The following is a 14,368-nucleotide window of genomic DNA, read 5'->3' as shown; positions in this document are numbered from 1 at the left end:
TAAATCATTCAGTCAGCCTGCCCCTTACCTCTCAGATGTCCTACTGTAACCCAGCCCGTACACTTCACTCCTGTAACCCGCTCACTGTACTTCGAGCTCATTTATCTTGCTGCTGACCTCTCACCCACATCCTGCATCTGGCCTAGAATACCCTCCTTTTCAGATACAACAGACAATAACTCTCCCCACCTTTATAGACTTATTGAAGGCACATCCTCTCCAAGAGGTCTTACCTGAGTACGTCCTCATCCCACATCCTACCTCTGTCCTGGAATGCCCTCCCTCCTCACATCCGCCAAACTAGCACACTTTCCCCCTTCAAAGCCCTACTGAAAGCTCACCTCCTCCAGGAGGTCTTCCCAGACTGAGCCCCCCTTTTCCTCTGCTCCTCCTTCTCTCCCCACCGCCCCGACTCCCTCCCTCTGCTCTACCCACCTCCCCACCCCGCAGCACTTGTGTATATGTGTACATATTTATTATTCTATTTTATTAATGATGTGTTTATATCTATAATTCTTTTTACTGATTGATGCTATTGATGCCAGTCTACTTGTTTTGTTTTGTTGTCTGTCTCCCTGCTACTAGACTGTGAGTCCATTGTTGGGTGGGGATTGTCTCTATTTGTTGCCGAATTGTACTTCCCAAGTGCTTAGTACAGTGCTCTGCACACAGTAAGTGCTCAATAAATACAATTGAGTGAATGAATGAATTTCCTTTACTCCCATTCCCTTCTATGTTACCCTGATTTGTTCCCTTTTTTCACCCTTTCCTCAACTCCACAGCACTTATGCACATATCTGTCATTTACTAATTTATATTAATGTATATCTCCCTCTCCCGCCAATCAGTTAATTAATCATTTTTATTGAGCACTCGTGTGCAGAGCACCAAACTATGTGCTTGGGAGAGTACAAAGTAATCGTATAACAGACACATCCCCTGCCTACGGTGAGTTTAAAATCTAGACTGTGGGCAGGGAATATGTCTACCAATATGTTGCATCATCCCAAGTTCTTAGTGCAGTGCTCTGCACACAGTCAGCATTCAGTAAATACCATTGATTGATTGATTGATTGATGATTCTCAAATCTATCTGTCCAGCCTCAACCTCTCCACTCTGCAGTCTCACTTTTCCTCCTGGCTTTGGGACATCTCTACTTGGATGTCCTGCCAACACCTCAAGCTCATTATGTCTAAAACTAAACTCAATATGTCCTTCCCAAACCCTGTCCTCTCCTGGACTTTTCCATCACCAATGACAAAACGCCCCATCCTATCCATCTCACAATTCCACCATTCCAACATTATCCTTAACTTCTCCTGGGCTTCCAACCAGAATATTTTGTCAGTCATCAAATCTTGGCAGCTCTTCCTTTATGTCTCCAGAGTCCACCCATTTTTCTCTATCCAAATTGCCACTACTCTGTTCATGCACTTGTTATATCTCAACAAGACTATTTCATCAATCTTCTCCCTGACCTCCCTACCTTCAGCTTCTCCCCTTTCCAATCCATGCTTCACTGTGCTGCCCATATTTTTCTAAAACCTAGTTTTGTTTATGTCTCCCCACCCCTCAAAAACCTTCATTGGTTGCCTATTATTCTCCGCATCAAGCAGAAACTTCTGACCGTAAGATATAAGACACTCGACTAGCCCTCTCCCCGACAACCATTCAGCCCATGTACTTCACTTCTCTTACTGTCAGCCTTCTATGCCTCTTGTTCATCTCTCTTGCCATCAACCCTTTGTTCATGTTTCCTCTCCTGCCTGAAACTTCTTCCCAATTCATGTCCAGTAAACCATTTCTCTACTCATCTTCAAAGATTTACTAAAATAATATTCCCTCTAGGAAATTTTCCCTGACAAATTCCTCATCTCCCCATCTTATTCCCCCCACTACTGTATCACCCTTACATTTGAATCCCTACTCCCTAAACATTTAGGTACTCACCTCACCCTTGGACCCCTATAGCACTTATGCACATACCTTCAACTATATTATTCCCTCCCCCTCCCCGCACTTGAAATCCCCTGCTACACTGTAAGCTCCTAGAGGGCAGAACTATGTGTCTACTTTATTGTATTCTCACTGGCACTTAGTAGAACATTCTCCACAGAGAAAGCTCTCAATAAATATTATTGATCGGTTGAGAAGCAGAGTGGAGTGGAAAGAAGGCTGGGAGTCAGGAGACCAGTGTTCCTATGCCAGCTGTGCCACACGGTTCGGCAAGACACTTAACTTCTCTGTGCCTCAGTTTCCCCCTTGGCAAAAATGAGGATATAATAACTGTTCTCCCTTCCCGTTAGACTGGGAACCCCATATGGAATAGTGAATGTATTCATTTGCGATCGTACTTATTGAGCGCTTACTGTGTGCAAAGCAGCTGATAATCTTGTGGCTAAACCAGCGCTTCGTACAGCGTTTGGATCTGATTATATTGTATCTACAGAGCTTAGTACAGTTGTTGGCATATAGTAAGCTCTTGCTTAACACACACGACAATCATGATTATTGATTAATCGATTGATCAGCTGTGACGATGGGGATTTGGAGGGAGGGGGCACTTCGGCTTTAATGTTCAGAAATGGGGGGCTTGGGCTGAGACTCATCCCTGTCCCCCTACTCTTACCAGCGCCACGGAGTGTGGAGTGGGACCCTTCACCTCCCGGATTCCGCTGTGGTACATCATCTTTTCCCGTCCCTGCGGCCTCCGCCGCCCGCCGCCTTTTCTCAGCGTCGGGTTGCAGAGCCGGTTGCTATGGCGACGGGGCAGGGCATCATCCGGACGTATACCTCGGTCGCCATGGCAACGGAGCGCAGCCAATCAGGGGGCGGGAGCTGGAGCCGAAGGACGTGACGGCGGGCTGGGCCTCTCTCTCGAGGCCTTGGTCACAAGTTGCCTTATGAATTTAAGTTTTAAAACAATCTGCTCCTTCGCCGCTGACCTCTTCACTGTACCTCGTTCTCTAATCAATCAATCAATCAATCAATCGTATTTATTGAGCGCTTACTATGTGCAGAGCACTGTACTAAGCGCTTGGGAAGTACAAATTGGCAACACATAGAGACAGTCCCTACCCAACAGTGGGCTCACAGTCTAAAAGGGGGAGACAGGGAACAGAACCAAACATACCAACAAAATAAAATAAATAGGATAGAAATGTATAAATAGGATAGAAATGTACTCTACTGTCCCGCCGTCGACCCCCGGCCCACGTCCTTCATCATCATCATCATCATCATCATCATCAATCGTATTTATTGAGCACTTACTATGTGCAGAGCACTGTACTAAGCGCTTGGGAAGTACAAATTGGCAACACATAGAGACAGTCCCTACCCAACAGTGGGCTCACAGTCTAAAAGGGGGAGACAGAGAACAGAACCAAACATACCAACAAAATAAAATTAATAGGATAGAAATGTATAAATAGGATAGAAATGTACTCTACTGTCCCGCCGTCGACCCCCGGCCCACGTCCTTCATCATCATCATCATCATCATCATCAATCGTATTTATTGAGCGCTTACTATGTGCAGAGCACTGTGCCAAGCGCTTGGGAAGTACAAATTGGCAACACATAGAGACAGTCCCTACCCAGCAGTGGGCTCACAGTCTAAAAGGGGGAGACAGAGAACAAAACCAAACATACCAACAAAATAAAATAAATAGGATAGATATGTACAAGTAAAATAAATAAATAAATAAATAGAGTAATAAATATGTACAACCATATATACATATATACAGGTGCTGTGGGGAAGGGAAGGAGGTAAGATGAGGGGATGGAGGGGGGAGAGGAAGGAAGGGGCTCAGCCTGGGAAGGCCTCCTGGAGGAGGTGAGCTCTCAGCAGGGCCTTGAAGGGAGGAAGAGAGTTAGCTTGGCGGATGGGCAGAGGGAGGGCATTCCAGGCCCGGGGGATGACGTGGGCCCGGGGGATGACGTCCTTCCCCTGGCCCGGGATGCCCTCCCTCCACACATCCGCCAAACTAGCTCTCTTCCTCCCTTCAAATCCCTTCTGAGAGCTCACCTCCTCCAGGAGGCCTTCCCAGGGCCCCCCCTTTTACCTCTGCTCCTCCCCTTCGCCCCATCCCTCCCTCTGCCCTACCCCCTACTCCTCCCCACAGCACTTGTGCATATTTGTACATATGCATTACTCTATTAATGATGTGTATATAGCTATAATCTATTTATTCTGATGGTATTGACACCTGTCTACTTGTTTTGTTTTGTTGTCTGTCTCCCCCTTCTAGACTGTGAGCCCGTTGTTGGGTAGGGACCGTCTCCATACGTTGCTGATTTGTACTTCCCAAGCTCTTAGTACAGTGCTCTGCACACAGTAAGTGCTCAATAAATACGATTGAATGAGTGAATGAATACAACGGGGTCCGGACCCATGTGACCCACGCCTTGTTCTCCTTCAGGACCGAAGCAGCCGGGCGAGGAAGTCGTGTTAAAGAAGCATCCAGGCTCTAGCTGCGGGCTGTGCCCGAAGATTTATTCCCACCTTATGATGATGGCATTTGGTAAGCGCTTACTATGGGCCAAGCACTGTACTAAGCGCTGGGGTGGATACAAGCAAATCAAATTGGACACCATCCCTGTCCCACGTGGGGCTCACAATTTTAATCCCCATTTTACAGATGAGGTAACTGAGGCCCAGAGAAGTGAAATGACTTGCCCAAGGCCACCCAGCAGACAAGTGGCAGAGTCGGGATTAATGATGGCATTTGTTAAGCGCTTTCTATGTGCCAAGCACTGTTCTAAGCACTGGGGTGGATACAAGGTAATCAGGTTGTCCCACGTGGGACTCACAGTCTTCATCCCCATTTTACAGATGAGGTAACTGAGGCACAGAGAAGTGAAGTGACTTGCCCAAAATCACACAGAACCTATGACCTCTGACTCCCAAACTCGGGCTCTTTCCACTGAGCCACGCTTGAACCCATGACCTTATCCTTGGTCACTTCTGCAGACGCCCCCCCCCAGCCTTTGGCAGCGGCTGCATTGGGGGCTGGGACGCGTCAATCAATCAACCGTAATTGTTGAGCACTTACTATGTGCAGAGCACTGTATTAAGCGCTTGGGGGAGTGCAATACAACTGAGTACTCCCCTAAGATTTGTGTTTATATTAATGTCTGCCCCCCTCCAGACTATAAGCTCATTGTGAGCCGGGAATGTGTCAGTTTATTGTAACAGTGTACTCACCCAAGTGCTTAGTACAATGTTTTGCACACAATAAGCACTCAATAAATGCGATTGATTGAATGGATGAATGAACAGAGTTGGTAGGCCTGTTCCCTGCCCAAATCAAGCTTACAGTCTAGAAGGATGGTTAACCTGCACAGGAGTCCAGTTGAAGCCAACTGCAAATGGGTTTGGGGGACAAATTTTTCTTAATAGGAGAGAGAAAATTTACCTTCGTTACCAACTCGATTTTTACCAGGGTATAGCTGAAATCTTTGTGACAAATCAAAATCATCTTTTGTCTTTCGGCAGAACACAAAAAGGCACTTGTCTGTGCTCCTAGGTGTATTCTGATGCTCACTGGCAGACAGTCGAGGAGCAACAATTGCCCTAAGGATGATCTCTTGATCCTTGTTGATAATGAACCTGTCTATGGCAGGAACTACCACTTAGAATGGGATAAAGCATAAAGCATAAATGGGATAAAGTCCATAAAGCATTTTAGGTGTTGCACATGTTCTCATTTGAAAATATCATTTCCTTTAAAAATCCCATAAAAACTAACAAAGTTGACATTTGTAATGAGAAGTAAGCACAAAGAATGAAAATAATTCCTCTCATTCTGTCACCTTTAATGAAGACAGAATTTTTTTTAAGAGAAACCATTGAGGTGATGAATTATAATTAACTTGAGTTTTTCAAGAGACTTTCGAAGTGTATACAAGAACTCTTGCTCTCCATAGACACAGTTCATTTGTTCACAAAGATTCAGAGATTATAGTTAGCAAAACCTCTTGCCTAGAATCGAAGCACAGATCTCTTTCCCTAGAGCTCCCATTAGGTGAGAGCTCATTGTGGACAGGGAACATGCTTAGCAACTCCCTTGTATTGTGCTCTCCCAAGTGCTTAGAACAGTGCTCTGCACACAGTAACAGCTCAATGAGTACCACTGATTGATTTATTCAGTGGACATTTTTGTCCTGTAATAATATCTCTTGCAAGATTAAGGTTTGGTCTTATTTTAGGACAGAAACATGTCCCAGGCTCCTTGTGGGTCCATATCACATCCACAAAAGCTACTCTACTTTCTCAAGTGCTTAGTACAATGCTCTGCACACAGTAAGCACTCAATAAATACCACTGATTGATTGATTGACTCATAGGCCCATTTTCACCACTGGACTGCTGTGTTACCTTTGGCAAATCACTTTACCTCTCTGTGTCTCAGTTTCATCATCTTTAAATGGGGATGGCAATACCTGCTGTCTCAATCAATCATATTCATTGAACGCTTACTGTGTGCAAACACTGTACTAAGCATTTGGAAGAGTACAGTACATAAACATCTCTTCCTCCCGCCCCCCCCCCCCCACCCCGGGATATTATGAGGATAAAATAAGTTAATTGATATGAAAAAACTTAAGAAAAATGAAAGCACTTTTCAAGAAATGAGATATTTACATTATTGAGTCAGTGATCATTCATTCATTCAATCGTATTTATTGAGCGCTTACTGTGTGCAGAGCACTGTACTAAGCGCTTGGGAAGTACAAGTTGGAAACATATAGAGACGGTCCCTACCCAACAGCGGGCTCACAGTCTAGAAGGGGGAGACAGAAAACAAAACAAAACATATTAACAAAATAAAATAAATAGAATAAATATGTACAAGTAAAATAAATGAATAGAATAATAAATACATACAAACATATAAACATATATCCAGGTGCTGTGGGGAGGGAAAGGAGGTAAGGTGGGGTGATGGGGCGGGGGAGGAGGGGGAGAGGAAGGAGGGGGCTCAGTCTGGGAAGGCCTCCTGGAGGAGGTGAGCTCTCAGTAGGGCTTTGAAGGGAGGAAGAGAGCTAGCTTGGCATCGGATGTGTGGAGGGAGGGCATTCCAGGCCAGGGGGAGAATGTGGGCCGGGGGTCAATGGCGGGAGAGGTGAGAATGAGGCTCAGTGAAGAGATTAGTGGCAGAGGAGTGAAGGATGCAGGCTGGGCTGGAGAAGGAAAGAAGGGAAGTGAGGTAGGAGGGGGTGAGGTGATGGAGAGTCTTGAAGCCCAGGGTGAGGAGTTTTTGCCTGATGCGTAGGTTGATTGGTAGCCACTGGAGATTTTTGAGAAGGGGAGTAACATGCCCAGAGCGTTTCTGCCCAAAGGCGATCCAGGCAGCGGCATGAAGTATGGATTGAAGTGGGGAGAGACACGAGGATGGGAGATCAGAGAGGAGGCTGATGCAGTAGTCCAGTCAGGATAGGATGAGAGATTGAATGAGCAGGGTAGCAGTTTGGATGGAGAGGAAAGGGCGGATCTTGGTGATGTTGCGGAGGTGAGACCAGCAGGTTTTGCTGACGGCTTGGATGTGAGGGGTGAATGAGAGAGCGGAGTTGAGGATGACACCAAGGTTGCGGGCTTGTGAGACGGGAAGGATGGTAGTGCTGTCAACAGTGAAGGGAAAGTCAGGGAGAGGGTAGGGTTTGGGAGAGAAGATAAGGAGTTCAGTCTTGGACATGTGGAGTTTTAGATGGTGGGCAGACATCCAGATGGAGATGTCCTGAAGACAGGAGGAGATACGAGCCTGGAGGGAGGCAGAGAGAGCAGGGGCAGAGATGTAGATTTGGGTGTCATCAGCGTAGAGATGATAGTTGAAGCCGTGGGAGCGAATGAGCTCACCAAGGGAGTGAGTGTAGATAGAGAACAGAAGGGGACCAAGAACTGACCCTTGAGGAACCCCTACAGTAAGGGGATGGGAGGGGGAGGAGGAGCCCGCAAAAGAGACTGAGAATTAATGGCCTGAGAGATAAGAGGAGAACCGGGAGAGGACAGAGTCTGTGAAGCCAAGGTTGGAGAGCGTGTTGAGAAGAAGGGGGTGGTCCACAGTGTTGAAGGCAGCTGAGAGGTTGAGGAGGACTAGGATAGAGTAGGAGCTGTTGGATTTGGCAACAGGACATCAAAGTGTCCCACAAGACTAAAGGTATCTGTGATTTACAGCTTTGCAGTTTTTTGAAGTCTACCCAACACATCTCTACAAACTCCAGAAATGGCAAATTGAAAAGCCATATCATTGAAATCAGAATTTTTTTATGCTTTTTGTTAGGTCCTTACTATATTCCAGGCAGTGTATTAAGCGCTATGATAGATACAAGCTAATCAGGTAGGACACAGTCCATAACCCACAGGGGCCTCATTGTCTAAATCCCCATTTTACAGATGAGGAAACTGAAGCACAGAGAAGTGAAGTGACTTATCCAAGGTCACACAGCAGGCTCGTGGCAGAACTGGGATTAGATCCCAGGTCCTTTTGACTCCCAGGCCCTATGCTTAAGCCACTAGACAACACTGCTTCTCAAAGTTCCCTATCTTTTGATGGGAAACAATAATAATTATTATTATGGTATTTGTTAAGTGCTTACTATGTACCAAGCCCTGTTCTAAGCACTGGGGTAGATACAGGGTAATCAGTTTGTCCCACGTGGGACTCACATTTTTAATCACCATTTTACAGATGAGGTAACTGAGGCACAGAGAAGTTAAGTGGCTTGCCCAAGGTCACAAAGCAGATAAGTGGCAGAGCCGGAATTAGAACCCGCATCCTCTGACTCCCAAGCCCGTGCTCTTTACAAACTGTATCCTCAATGGCACCTGGGAGAGGGAGTGTGGTGCCTTAAAAAAAATCAAACAAAACTATTGAAATTCTAGTTCTTAAAATTTCTGAGCAGACAAGAAAGACATGTTTCAAGTTTTATTGGAGTTGTAGAAGAGTAATGTTATTCCACCATCTAGTGGTTTCATAAGTATTTTGCTCTTTCCACTAGGCCACACATTAAGTGTGCCAAGCACACTTAATTTATCTATGATTATTGATCTATGTGCCAAGCACTGAGATCAATGCCAAATGATTAGATTGGATGCAGTGCTTGTTTTACCACTGATCACAATTTAAGAGGAAGAGAATATTTAAATACCAGGGCAGATGGTTACTAAACTGACTATAGAACATGAAGAAGTCTTCTTTTTAAGGTTTTGTTTTTGTTCCGGTTATCCCTACCTATAAAATGGGATATCCCCATCTTATCCAACAGACCTATGCTCTCCTCACCTTTAAAGCCTTATTAAATCACATCTGCTCCAAGAGGGCTTCCCTGATTAAGTCCTCCTTTCCTGATTTCCTTCTCCCTTCTGTGTTGCCTATACACTTGGATCTGTACTCTTTAAGCACTTGGTATTTACCCCACCCTCAGTCTCACAGCACTTATGTACATATCTATAATTTATTTATTTATTTTAACATCTAGGCTATGAGCTCCTTCTGTGCCAGGATCATGTCTATCAACTCTGTGCATTGCACTTTCCCAAGCACAGTAAGTGCTCAATAAATACCACTGATTGAGTCACTGATTGATAGTGTTTTTCCAAAAACTAAATTAGAAAAATGAACGTGATGAATTAAAATTTTTTTGAGATTTTTAAAAGAAAAATACTGTATTTTTTATAGTTGCCCTTTGCAGTTGAATGTGTGGTTTAGTTTACCTTGGGAGAGGTGTGTGGTTGAAAAGTTAGATATGGGACTGATATGGGAATATGGGAATAGGGAGTGTTGTCTGAATTGTTCTGACTTTACAACGGTTGTTCCTGCTGTGCCAACATGTTTACTCTTTGTAGCATCTGGTGCTGAAGTCTAAATTCACATATTATTTACTTAAAATACTGGCATTAAAAAACTTGACAATAAACTTTATGAAAAACTTCACTCAGAGTCAGAATACAGTCAATATAAGGAATTGATATTAAGGCAAAATCCAAATACATTAAGTGTTTTTATCCTTTGCCTCAGGCAACCAAAAGGGAACTACAAAATCTTCCAGCCAATCTAACAACAATCTACATCGCAGTTTTGCCTTACATGCTATACCACAGGATCTCTGAATCATTTCTAGATAGGCTGACCATGCATCCCAGTTGAGCAGAAACAGTCCTTGATTTTTGTAGCTTCTCCTGCACACTTTGTAGGAAAAAACAAATACAAATGTTTTGAAGAGGGACCATCCTGGCAGAGCTGGTTAGGTTACCCTGCATCATCTCCTGAACTCACTGATCATGCTAGTCCTGGGACAGCCACATCTGGACTGGTTCATCCTCCCAGACTGAGCCCACTTTTTTCCTCTCCTTTTCCCCATCCGTCCCGCCCTACCTCCTTCCCCTCCCCACAGCACCTTATATATCTTTGTACAGATTTATTACTCTATTTTAATTGCACATATTTACTATTCTATTTATTTTGTTAATGACGTGCATCTAGCTTTATTTCTATTTATTCTGATGACTTGACACCTGTCCACATGTTTTGTTGTTTCTCTCCCCCTTCTGGACTGTGAGCCTGTTGTTGGGTAGGGACCGTCTCTATATGTTGCCCACTTGTACTTCCCAAGCGCTTAGTACAGTGCTCTGCACACAGTAAGTGCTCAATAAATACGATTGAATGAATGAATCCTCTATATCTACTCAATTTAAGCCCATAGAATTCTGGACTCAAGTTAGGACAGACACAGAACATTGGGTGATTCTAACCCCACCAACACCATCACCACACTTCCTCCCCTCCCTCCCCACCCTATTTCTATGTTGCAGCCTCCGGGAAAGAAGAGAAAGCTTATGATGTCCTTGTTTTCAATAAAAATAAAGCAAGCAGGGCAATAATAATAGTAGTGATTGTGGTTTTAGTTAAGTGCTTACTGTGTGCCAGGCACTATACTAAGCACTGGGGTGGTTACAAGCAAATTGGGTTGGACACAGTCCCAGTCCCACAGTGGGCTCCCAGTCTTAATCCCCATTTTACAGAGAGGTAACTGGGGCACAGAGAAGTGAAGTGATTTACTCAAGATCAAACAGCAGACAAGTGGCAGAGCTGGGATTAGAACCCCCAACGTGCTGACTCCTAGACGTGTGTTCTATCCACTATGCCAAATTGCGTGATAGAAAATTTTTGTTCAGTAAATTGTTCCTGTTATCTATAGTGGGCTCTCCTCATCTCTAAACAGATTTTTGTCATTAGAATGTAGAACTTTAAGTGTAAACCAGAACTTTCATGAACACTAGCATTCCAGACTGGATAAAGACTCACCAACGCTCACAACACGCCCTTTGTGGACAAAAGGGAATAGGGAGTGTTGTACTAGTTGATATGCAAGTTTTGGCGTATGCAAAAATCTTTAGGAGAAAATAATAAGAGATGAGTAGGAAGGATGAGGTGGGGCAGATGCTGGTAGTAGCAAGGGAGCAAGAGAGAATTAACTTCAAGATAGTGATCCAATCATCTTCAAGACAATGGAGCCAAAAGCTGATTAACTTTGAAAAATGGAATAGTAACAGTGAGGAACAAAAGGACAAGAAGACCCTTTCCCTCCCTGAATGGTCAGACAAGAAGATTCTCCGAGTACAGAGGTCAATCAATCAATCAAGCACCATGGCCCAGTGGAAAGAACACAGGCCTGGGAATCAGAGGACCTGGGTTCTAATCCTGGCTCTGCAAATGCTTGCTGGGTGACTTTGGGCAAGTAACTTAAATATTCTGTGCTTCAGTTCTCCCGTTCTCCCTCCTATTTAGACTGTGCGCCCCATGCAGGACAGGGACTGTGCCCAACATAATTAACTTTCTCTACCCCCAGCTCTTAGAACAGTGTTCGATGCATAGTAAGTGCCTAACACACACCTTAAAAAGAATCAGTGGTATTTCAGGCCACCCTAACAGCGACCATTTGAAAGAACTGCACAAAATCTACCTGGAAAGGGTGGGAGAAAGTGACATCATCAGCCAGAACAACCCCAGACTATTCAGACACAGCCTAGAATATGCAGAAGCACCCCAGCCACTCAAACAGCGATGCTAGAGATGGGAAAACTCAGATTTGGGCAGAACTGGGGAAGAGTGTGGAATATTGGAAGGAGTTAAAGAGAAGTCTAGGAAACAGCCCAGGATCCCCTCCTCCCCCCATCCCAATCCCCAGGCCGAGGGGACAACTAGCTGGCTCACCAGTGTGGGCTAAACATTCTCCAGTACATACCAATGTAATAGCATCATTTAGGATACCTGATGTGCCAGCTCTGGTGGATCATGGCTTTTGGGGGGTTCTCTTACTGGGAACCCCAAACATTCATTCATTCATTCATATTTATTGAACACTTACTGTGTACAGAGCACTGTACTAAGTGCTTGGGAAGTACAAGTTGGCGACATATAGAGATGGTCCCTACCCAACAACGGGCTCACAGTCTAGAAGGGGGATGATGGATGATGGAAGGTTGTCATTGGCAACAGGGAATTCAGGCATTGGCTTTTTTCCTGTAAAAGTCACTTAGACCTATGAATCATTTTGGGGAAAGTGGAGCTCACCTCATCCAGGAGACCTTCCCAGATTGAGCCCCCCTTTTTTCCTCTCCTCCTCTTCCTCCTCTCCTCATCGCCCCCCTCCCTCCCTCTGCCCTACCCCCTACTCGTCCCCATGGCACTTGTGTATATTTGTACATATTTATTACTCTATTTTATTAATTATGTGTATATAGCTATAATTCTGTTTATTCTGATGGTACTGACACCTGTCTACTTTTTTTGTGTTGTTGTCTGTCTCCCTCTTCTAGACTGTGAGCCCGTTGTTGGGTAGGGACCATCTCTACATGTTGCTGATTTGTACTTCCCAAGTGTTTAATACAGTGCTCTGCACACAGTAAGTGCTCAATAAATACGACAATGAATGAACTTTATGTAAGTGAGCCAATCAATTGTTAAGGGTAATTCACACCTGCTAATGAGATGAAGAAGATATTTCCTGGAAGATGAAATTGCTGTGAATTTGCAACAGAAAAATGTCTGGTGTTGGATCATATTCAACTCTGCTAAGTGATAAATCCTGAGCTGCACTGAAAAGAACCAGTGAATTAGCATGTGGGGGAAAATGCCAGTGAGCTGGTGAGGGAAAAAAGGGTGAAATCATCAGGAAGCCATGTATGAATAATGAGACACTTCAAACATGGCTCAGCATCCTCCTGACTGCCCTGCCCGAGAATGAGATGAGTGTCGGGCAGTTTCGAAATCCAAAAAAGGAGTTTCATCAAGTAAATTAGTCATTGGTCTGAAGCTAAACTAAGAAAAGAGAAATGATAAAGGTCATCTTTGAAAAAACAGTTGAGTAACAAGAAATTTAAATTCACAAAAGAAGTAGTGTTCTGGCCCAAAGTTTCAGATGAGAATGAAGCATTTGTGTGCTGAGCTTTGCTGAATGCGAAACTATGCTTTGTCAACTGACTTGGAATGTGGAATTAGGTTGAGAGAACCACATGCCTTCTGTGGAAATAAGCTCTCTCATTTTAACGTCTCTTTTATGATTTTCTTTAATTTCACAAAAATACCTTTTCCACCCTTAAGGCTGTACTTTATAGCATTCGAACTATGGCCTGGAGACCTGTTCCTAAATAACAAAACTCTTTACTTTACTGATCTTTACAGTCCACAGTGCGCTACTTGCATCTTCAGGAAACAGAAAGGAACAGCTGATGATAGAATCTCCCAGATAAGAATGCCAGTTATCTCCAGTGGGACTGGCATTCATTTGTGTAATAGTAATAATAATAATCATGGTATTTGTTAAGTGCTTAATATGTGTCAAGCACTGTCCTAAGCACTGAGGGAGATACAAGGTCATCAGGTTGTCCCATGTGAGACTCACAGTCTTAATCCCAGACTCCCAGACTGAGCCCCCTCCTTCCTCTCGCCCTCGCCCCCCTCTCCATCCCCCCGTCTTACCTCCTTCCCTTCCCCACAGCACCTGTATATATGTATATATGTTTGTACATATTTATTACTCTATTTATTTTACTTGTACATATCTATTCTGTTCATTTTATTTTGTTAATATGTTTGGTTTTGTTCTCTGTCTCCCCCTTCTAGACTGTAAGCCCACTGTTGGGTAGGGACTGTCTCTATATGTTGCCAACTTGTACTTCCCAAGCACTTAGTACAGTGCTCTGCACACAGTAAGCGCTCAATAAATGCGATTGACTGATTGATTGATTAATCCCCATTGTACAGCCGAGGTAACTGAGGCTCAGAGAAGCTAAGCAGCTCGCCCGAGGTCACACAGCAGACAAGTGGCAGAGTTGGGGTGAGAACCCACGTCCTCTGA

At 44.3% G+C, this 14,368-nt stretch overlaps 1 protein-coding gene across 1 annotated transcript in view; it reads right to left on the bottom strand.

Moving 5' to 3' along the window:
- Positions 1–10,291, bottom strand: part of CFAP53 (cilia and flagella associated protein 53) — a 35,854-nt gene extending 25,563 nt beyond the window's left edge. Inside the window, exons 1-4 of the mRNA XM_038743417.1 lie at positions 10,285–10,291; positions 10,096–10,194; positions 5,425–5,640; positions 2,631–2,794 (exon numbers count right to left, since the gene is read on the bottom strand). Coding sequence (XP_038599345.1) covers positions 2,631–2,794; positions 5,425–5,640; positions 10,096–10,194; positions 10,285–10,291 — 486 coding nt within the window. The remainder of the gene's footprint in view (positions 1–2,630; positions 2,795–5,424; positions 5,641–10,095; positions 10,195–10,284) is intronic.
- Positions 10,292–14,368: the final 4,077 nt, after the last annotated feature.

Source organism: Tachyglossus aculeatus, chromosome 3 (genome assembly GCF_015852505.1).
Source record: "Tachyglossus aculeatus isolate mTacAcu1 chromosome 3, mTacAcu1.pri, whole genome shotgun sequence".
Classification (NCBI taxonomy): Eukaryota; Metazoa; Chordata; class Mammalia; order Monotremata; family Tachyglossidae; genus Tachyglossus; species Tachyglossus aculeatus.
The sequence above is the reverse complement of the archived record's forward strand: the minus strand, read 5'-3'. Positions and strand labels throughout refer to the sequence as shown.